This window comes from Scomber japonicus, chromosome 7, assembly GCF_027409825.1.
Source record: "Scomber japonicus isolate fScoJap1 chromosome 7, fScoJap1.pri, whole genome shotgun sequence".
Taxonomy (NCBI): Eukaryota; Metazoa; Chordata; class Actinopteri; order Scombriformes; family Scombridae; genus Scomber; species Scomber japonicus.
The window spans coordinates 8,987,812-8,996,040 of NC_070584.1; the positions used below are offsets into that span (position 1 = coordinate 8,987,812).

Here is an 8,229-nt window from a genome sequence, read left to right on the forward strand (position 1 = left end):
CTTAATTTATTAAAGAGAAGGATGAGGTTTTGAATGTCTGGATTTTTATTTGTACTGTCTTCATTTAATCAGAGATTTAAGTTTTGTTGTTTCTCTACTTCCTGTCAGCAGCTACTTTCTCTGTGAGATGGCTGATTGATATGTTGATCATCAGTTGGAGCTAGGAAAGGTTGTCTGCTTTTGTGATGATGGAGTATGTAAATAAACTTCACATCAGCACTTTGTCCTGACTCATTTAAAACACAAACAGAATATTCAGCATCTTTTAAAAACATATAGATAGGTCCGTTTTTTTAAAAAGACCATTCGTGGCCAGAATGAAAGATAACAGCATTCATATCACTTTGTTTCCTCTGCACATGATGAAACATTTATTGATACAAAGATTTTATAAATGACATAAAATGACATGAACATAACAGGAAAAAATAAACCATGCAGCACATAACCAAGGAAACAATTCTTTTAAACTAATAAATCCTTCTCGCCTCTCAATCTCATTTCTAAGATGTAATTTTTTTATTAATTTCGTGATGAGCATAAATAATTTACATAATTACATTGTGAATGGTGATATAATTCATGTTCAGCTCTATGGTTTATATGCCATTCAAAACATTTTAGCATCAACACACAGGGACTGCAACTCTCTTGCATCAAACATATAAGAAATAATCTCAGTGACCTGACACAAATATGACAAAGTAAAATAATAAAACAAATAACATCAATATACATGATACAAAGACTACTGCCATATATTCACATGATCTTAAGGCCTTTTTAACTCTGTAGTTTTCTTATAGTTTTACAATGAAGCAGGTTGCAAAATGTATTGGAGATGGTCTTGTCTAGACAACTCTAGGCAACCCTGCACTTGCAAAGCTATCGCGAGATTTTGCTCGCGTTGTTTCTTATTGTTTGTTATTCCAAAAGAAATGTGTTTTATGATGTAGAAAAGCGCTGTGGATATCGTTTGGTTATGTTTAGGCACAAAAACACTTGATTATGGTTGGGAAAAGATCTTGTTTTTTATTATAACACACAACTCTCGCGAGATCTTTCCAGATTGCTACATACTCGCCCCTCCTCCTCCGACACGACACAACAGTCAGCTGGGCTGTTAGGTGAAGCAGGTAGTCTGCAGTGAGAGTGGATCAGGTGTCAGGGAAGTGTACCTGATGTTGACTTTTTCCACACAAAGGACATACTTACCTTTATCTCTCAAGACGTGAACGCGCACCTCTAACTGCTAAACAATGCAGTTGTTTTCCTTTGGAGGGAGCGCGCACTGCAGATGAATCAGGAAAAAGGGTTAAGTCTCCCCCTTCCTCAATTGTTAATCAATTCGTGGTCGATCTTTTAAAGGAATTGGTTAAAGGAAGTGATATTGATCACATGATGACTTCACACGAACAGACTTCTCAGACCTCATAATCCAGTTTTCAGTGGGTCTTCTGCAGGTCTAGGACAGACATGGATCACAGCTGCCAGGACTGGATGTCATCTCTACCCGAGCAGCTGTGGGACATCCCGCTGACAGATCTGGCCATACCTGGTAACTTTTCTCTTCTCTGTGTTTGTGCTGGGAATAAAACTAATCTATTCATAAAACTATTAATCTTATACAGCACAGAGGAGCACAGATCAGCCAATAGAAATACTATAGAAAGAAAGATAGTGTGATTGACACTCTCAACTAATTATATAAACTGTTTAGTTATGTTTCTTAAATGTGAATATTTGTAGGTTTTCTGGGTCTTTTGTGATAGTAAAGTGAGTATCTCTAGGTTTGGACTGTTTAAATAGGTACTGTGGCTTTTGAGGAAGAAAAAGTAAGTATGAAACAATAAGATTTAGAGGAATGAGTGTGAATGGTTTTGTATGTTCCCCTTATGGAAAGTTAAACTAGTTTTCCCAGTTCAGAGCGCTGACAGCATTGAAATCCTTCACGTTGTTGTTGATGCAGGGAGCCATGATGCCATGAGCTACTGTCTGGATATAAACTCTCCTTTGGTCAGATCTGAATCAGACCTGTTCAGGCTGCTGGATGGACTTTTCTACTGCTTTACCAGACCTGCCATTTTTAAATGGGCTACAACACAGGTATGTGTGGTGTAAAAGTGTCAACATCACCAGTTGTATCTCTGGTGTGGTGTCAGGTGATCACAAAGCTTGAAATGCCAAATCCAATATCCAAATCCAGCCAGCCCCCTACAGCTAGATCTGTGTGTACAGACTGTAATTGATCAACATTGTCCTGATTGTCCTGTATGTTTGGGGCGGGACAACTGACATGTTTATCATTGTAATTGGTTCATAGGGTTTGTTGATCTCACATTATTCCCAGCTTTAAATTATTAAAACAAGGAACCGACAAACCTGATTGTATATTGATTACTGATTTTCTGCATTAACTGGTTTGTTCAGCTACTGGAAGTCAGCAGGGAAGAGCTGTAAAGCCACATATATATTGATATATGGCAAACTTGTCAGCAAAATTGACTCATTTACACATCCAGCACTTATCAAGCAACATTATAAATCATTTAGAGTCAAGTTTCTGTTCACCTGAGACATGTAAGTCCAATATTCATTCTCCTTTTCGCTTTTAACTCTGTTTTGGTCTCCTCCTGTGACTCGATAGGGAAATATGTGCTAAATGCTCCACTATGTTCACCAGCTGGTTGCAGGTCAGGGTCAGGTGATAATTATCTGTGGAGTTTCATCACTTTGTGCAATACCTTTGACATACACAGTCATTTGATCCATAGTTAACATAATGATTCTAGCAGCTTTAAGTAACATGTTTGGAAAAGCATTGATTAGCTGATAATGAGAGACAGGTGCAGGATCCAATCATATTTTTTGGCACTGTGAATGTAGGTTATCTAACGATTAATACATTTTAATTACATTAATGTAACATGTATAATTTTCATATAACATACTTGCATATGTATGATACAAACATATATTGTGATAACGTGTTTCTTCCTCTCAGGATAAAATCATTGAGGAGCAGCTTTCGATGGGGATTCGTTTCTTCGATCTCCGCATTGCACACAAGCCTCACGACTCCTCAGATGACCTGTATTTCACACACGTCATATACACACATTTAACTGTCTTGGTGAGTATAACCATCAGTTTGGGCTTTTGAGGAATATGCATATATTGTTTATGCACCCTCACGTCTGGTACCTGTCATTTACAGGAAACATTGTCGTCTGTTGCCACCTGGCTCAAGTCCCACCCGAAGGAGATTGTTATCCTTGCTTGCAGCCATTTAGAGGGAATGGACGACGCACTCCACGAATCCTTCATCTTCTCCCTGAGGAAGCTGTTTGGCTCTAAACTCTGCCCCAGAAAGGTTAGTGTCCTCCTCCTCCCCCTCCTCCCCCTCCTCCAGCTGATTTACTTTCTAAAAACAAGCGTGAGCCTGACACAGCCTAACCTGCCTCACACAGGAGTCAGTCCTGACCTTGAGGAGTCTGTGGGCATCTGGTTACCAGGTCCTGCTGTCCTATGAATCCCAGCATGCAGCGAGACATCAGGAGCTCTGGCCAGCCATCCCTTACTTGTGGGCCAATAAGCGCACAGCACAAGAAGTGATCAGTTACCTGGAGTGGAACAAAGACTTAGGGCGTCCAGGTGAGATTAATTTACACTCTCCTTTTCTGACAGTCACTGCACTGACTTGGGAGCACAGTGCAGAATAGTAGAGACATTTTTGACATGTGTGTATATTAGTGTATTTTCTTGAACATACTAGTAATGAATCTGTTTTTTTCCCTCAGAGGGCTTCTTTGTGTCTGGCCTGAATCTGACAGCTGACAGACGTTACATCACCATGAACCTGAAGGAATCCCTGCGGACGCTGACGTTCAATAACTGGGAGTGTTTGAGGACATGGCTGGAGAAGCAGATTCCCGGGTCGGACCCTAAGAGCCTTAACATCATCGCAGGAGACTTTGTGGGTCCACTTCCACTCTGCTCTCTGGTCATTGGACTGAACCAAAAACTTGTTCAAAAAAAACCTCCATCAGATTAAACAGTGTTAATAGCTACTATTTCATTCAATGGGAACTGATCCCAACATAGCTACTGTAATGTATACCTCATTACCACTTTTCTATATTTCTGTTACTTCCAATATCTACCTTAAAAATTATAACTGAAAAGAGATGCTCTGAAAAAAATTTACAAATCTGAGTTTCTGATGCTAATTATGATGTTTTTTAATCCAAAATCATACTGCCTGATACAGCTCTAAAGTGCAGTTTATATATATGTTTACAAGAATGTACATGATTCCTTTCAAATACTGTATTTTCTTATATTTTAATAAACTCTTTGGTACATACAGAGTCTTTTATTCACAGTGTGTTTGCTATAGTTTGTGTGTGTGTGTGTGTGTGTGTGTGTGTGTGTGTGTCTGGTCTGAATCAGTCATTTATTTGGAGCTTCGGTGATGCAGCACAAAAAGTTTTCCTCTCCTCCCGGCGCCGTTATCTCCCCGCGAACATCTTTTTGTATCGTCCGTAAGCAGCCATGCTGATGATCACCTTGACGACGGCCGATCCCTCATCTGCATTCACCTGCACGTCCTGAACGGTGGCCTCTTTGTACAGCCAACTGCGGAGAAAGACGCACGTTTAACTACGGATGCTCTGTTCTTCTAAATGTAATAACGCAGCGAGAGAAACAGCTCACCTTAATTGAGCAGTGCTGAGGTCTATTTTGAGGTCTAAAATTTGTTTTCCCGTCGAGTTCACAATGTCTTTCTCCACTACTGCCTTCAGCTCCTCCAGGCCTCGCTCTTCCAAAGCAGATATGGCCATTGTGTTGGGCTCTGTGGGCTGATAGCTGAAAGGGACGCCAAAACATTTGATGAGATTATAATTTAATGTCTGGTTCTTGGAAAATTATAAACATGCCTGAAATCCTGTTATCTAAGTTCAGATCATTATATTGCTTTGTGTAGAGTTAAATAAGGTCTTTTATAACCTAAATTCAGTTGTATAAGTAAAATGATGTGTTTCTGTGATGCAACTTTATGTGGAGAGGTACAACCTGTCATACAATCTTCTAGATCTTATGTATGCTAGTCAACAGATGCCTGTATTTCCCTTTTTTTCCCTCTATGGATTAACTTGATCTTATTTTCATTCTTTTAAAGTCCTTGATCATCAGTACCATGATGAAACTGGCAGGTAACCTACAGTATAACAGAATGTTTGCTCTTACTCGTCAACGAGGTCGATTTTATTGTGGACCTCGATCATGGAGTTCATCAGCCTGTCTGGGATTTGTAGGTTCTTCAAAACATTTAGTACGTTCACTTTCTGATTGACCGTCTCAGGGTGGCTGATGTCTCTCACGTGAATCAACAGATCCTGGAAGGTGAGAAAAAAACAGATACCAGCTGCATTACAACTTTGAAACTTGAAAAAGAAGTTATGGTCATCTTTGATATGAGTGCCAGCTACGTACAGAATGTTTAATATCTTCCAAGGTGGCAGAAAAGGAGTCGATGAGCTGGTGGGGAAGCTGAGACAGGAAGCCGATGGTGTCCACGTACAGCACGGTCATGTGACTGGGTAACTGGCCGGCGTGGACGGTGACATCTAGGGTGGCAAACAGCTGGTTTCTGGGCTGGAGACCGCTGTCACCAGTCAGTGCTTTGATCAGAGTCGTTTTTCCTGAAATAAGGGAAATAAATTGTGTCATCAAACTGTAAATATTGCTAATATCAGGACTCAGTGTGTGTGATTCTAGCCTCTCACCACAGTTTGTGTATCCCAGCACAGAGACGGTGGGGAATTCTTTGTGTTTGCGCTGAGATCGCAGCAGGTGTCTTTTCTTCCGCAGCTTTTCCAGAGCTGAGCGGATCTTCATCTCCCGCTCCTTTAACAGTCTCTGCTGGAACTCCATCAGCGTCTCACCTGTAAGAATCAAATTGAAGCTAGATTCCAGCAGGGAAGCTTAAAGGAAAAGTTCACCGTTTTTTCAAGTCTGTCTTAATAACAGTCAGGAGCCCAAATGATCACTGAATCATTCTTCCTGTTCATACTGACCATCAGAAGATCCCTATATGATGCATTTCTAATGTAAGTATTGGAGGGCAAAGTCTACAGTCTGTGTAGAAATGTATTTAAAAGTTGATCTGAAGCTAAGCATTTGTGATTTGTGAAGCAACTGAACAGTATTGAAATGACCTGTGATGAACTCTGTTTAAAAAAACTGCAGTCTGAGTTTTCTAAAACTGATGATGAATGAAGAATGTCACGCTCAGAAGAAGATTAGAAGCCAGGTGCAACTGAGACAAAACCAAGAAGCTGTACAACAATATTGGCGCCAAGGAGATAAGATAAACTTGTTTTGTTTTGGGGAGGGGGGGTTGGGGTGTCACTTTCCCAAGGACCTCAGCAGTATTTTGGGTATAAGAAGAAGACACTTATCTTGGATCATTGTATCAATTCTGCATAGACACTGTATGTGTGTGTTTTGGTTCCGGGTTTTGCTGCCGGCAATAAAGCTCTACTGCATTCAGTTTTGAAGATTCCTGGTGATTTTAGAGACTCTGAAAAAATTGTGAACAACTGATCAGATTGATTGTTTTGACTCACCAACCTCCATTACTTATATAGAAAGAACATACTGTATGAAGAAGATCTGTTAATAGCCAGTATGAACAGGAGGAATGATTACAGTGAGTAAAAACCTCTTTCAATGTTCATATGGACACCTGACTGTTGTACACTGTAGTTAACCACTCATGATGTTACCTGAACCTCCGATGTATCTCGACTTTCCCCCCTGCTGATCCAAGTTTGCGATTTCATTTTTCACACGAGACCTAAAACCAGTATTGTGGATTAGTAGGAATCATTTTTGGTGTCAGAGAGTAACAATGTGACCAAAGAAAAATGGTTGAAATGGTAAAATGTAGTCAATAATTACAACCTTAATAAGGGAATCTCTGCCAGTGAGATCTGTAACTTGGCTTCTTTAGTTCTGGCGTTGCAGCGGAAGATGTGGAGGACCACTGAGTATCTGTCAAACACTTTTACCCCCCAGGCTTCCTCAAGCTCCCTCTGAAAAGATTAAAAAACAGTCTCAGTGGATGAAACATTTCTGTACGTGGACATCGATCGACTTTTACACAAGCTCACCTCGGACAAAGGGTACAGACGCTCCACATTGACAAAAACAGCTGTTATTCCTGATGTTTGCCTGATTTTCGCTGCAGTTGAAACATATGATGAGTCACATTAAGATAGACACGTGTAAATTCACAGGTGGCAACTGAAGGGGGGGATCATACCTGTGAGATACTCGAAATTGCCTTTTCCAAATATCCTCTTTTTCTGCGGTGTCTTGGTGGAGAGGATGATCTGATCCACCACTCTCCAGTTGTCTAATGTGTTCACGAGCCCCACAGCCTCGGCCATCATCAGCTCAGCTGCAAAGCAAGCCGTAAAAAGAGTGAAACAACACCTCTATGACTCACACTGCTCATATGTGACTGACAATGTGATTACCGGTGGTCAGATACTGCTTCCTGCTTCCCCACTTGACATCAGGGTGAACAATGAAGACCCTGTGGTGGCCTTCTATGCCTGTGGGAACCTGCTGTTGGAAGAGCTCCTCCACTTCACTGTCCTCGATGAAATCTTCATCCTCATCCTCCTCCTCCTCCTCCTCCACCTCCTCCATCGTGGATCCAAAACGTTGCTGTCCACCTTTGAGGTCATCATCTGTGTTCTTGAGCGTGCGTGCAGAGAATGTGAAGGCTCTGGTGTGCAGGGTGGAGACAGCTCTCAGCCGGTGTTGGTGACAGGTGATGGCCGAGGCTGCGTGCTGACAGGTGAGGGGGGGTCTGCATTGTGCTGATGCGGCAGCTTTCTGCAGGAGGGGGAACCACGAATGGATCCTCCTCAGTGTGGTCATGTTGATTCGGGAAGCTCTGTCTGATCGGTGTCATCTGGACCGCGGTTAGATGTCAGTGTCACCTCTGATCAGACAGTATAGGAACTAACACATGTGACAGTGAGGCTGCAGGTCACCATCAGCACCGTCTTCTTCTTCTCCAGCCTGACACTCTCACACTGCTATTGTAGCGATTTAACTCTATAAACACACTCACACATAGAGCCTAGCTATTTAAACATTAAGTCATATTATCTATTTAATTACACGAGCTTCCATAGTAGTGAGCTGCAG

General features: G+C 41.4%; 2 protein-coding genes across 3 annotated transcripts; one reads left to right on the forward strand and one right to left on the reverse strand.

Annotated features, from left to right (window-relative positions):
- The first annotated feature begins 1,152 nt into the window (after positions 1 to 1,152).
- si:dkey-66a8.7 (PI-PLC X domain-containing protein 1) lies at positions 1,153 to 4,156 on the forward strand. The gene is made up of 6 exons (XM_053322375.1): positions 1,153 to 1,558; positions 1,970 to 2,106; positions 3,005 to 3,133; positions 3,218 to 3,373; positions 3,471 to 3,654; positions 3,801 to 4,156. Exons 1-6 carry the CDS (start codon positions 1,477 to 1,479, stop codon positions 4,052 to 4,054), a joined length of 942 nt encoding a protein of 313 aa, XP_053178350.1. The 5' UTR covers positions 1,153 to 1,476; the 3' UTR covers positions 4,055 to 4,156.
- Positions 4,157 to 4,404: 248 nt separating this feature from the next.
- gtpbp6 (GTP binding protein 6 (putative)) lies at positions 4,405 to 8,229 on the reverse strand. 2 transcript variants are annotated; one of them, XM_053322190.1, is made up of 10 exons: positions 7,548 to 8,229; positions 7,331 to 7,468; positions 7,179 to 7,249; positions 6,970 to 7,100; positions 6,792 to 6,862; positions 5,790 to 5,948; positions 5,497 to 5,705; positions 5,251 to 5,399; positions 4,717 to 4,869; positions 4,405 to 4,638 (listed from the first exon to the last, which is right to left on the reverse strand). In XM_053322190.1, the coding sequence occupies exons 1-10, from the start codon at positions 7,954 to 7,956 to the stop codon at positions 4,512 to 4,514; spliced, it is 1,617 nt and encodes a 538-aa protein (XP_053178165.1). In that variant the 5' UTR covers positions 7,957 to 8,229; the 3' UTR covers positions 4,405 to 4,511. The 2 variants fall into 2 exon arrangements, with proteins under 2 accessions (XP_053178165.1, XP_053178164.1); XM_053322189.1 differs by having other exon boundaries at positions 5,497 to 5,948.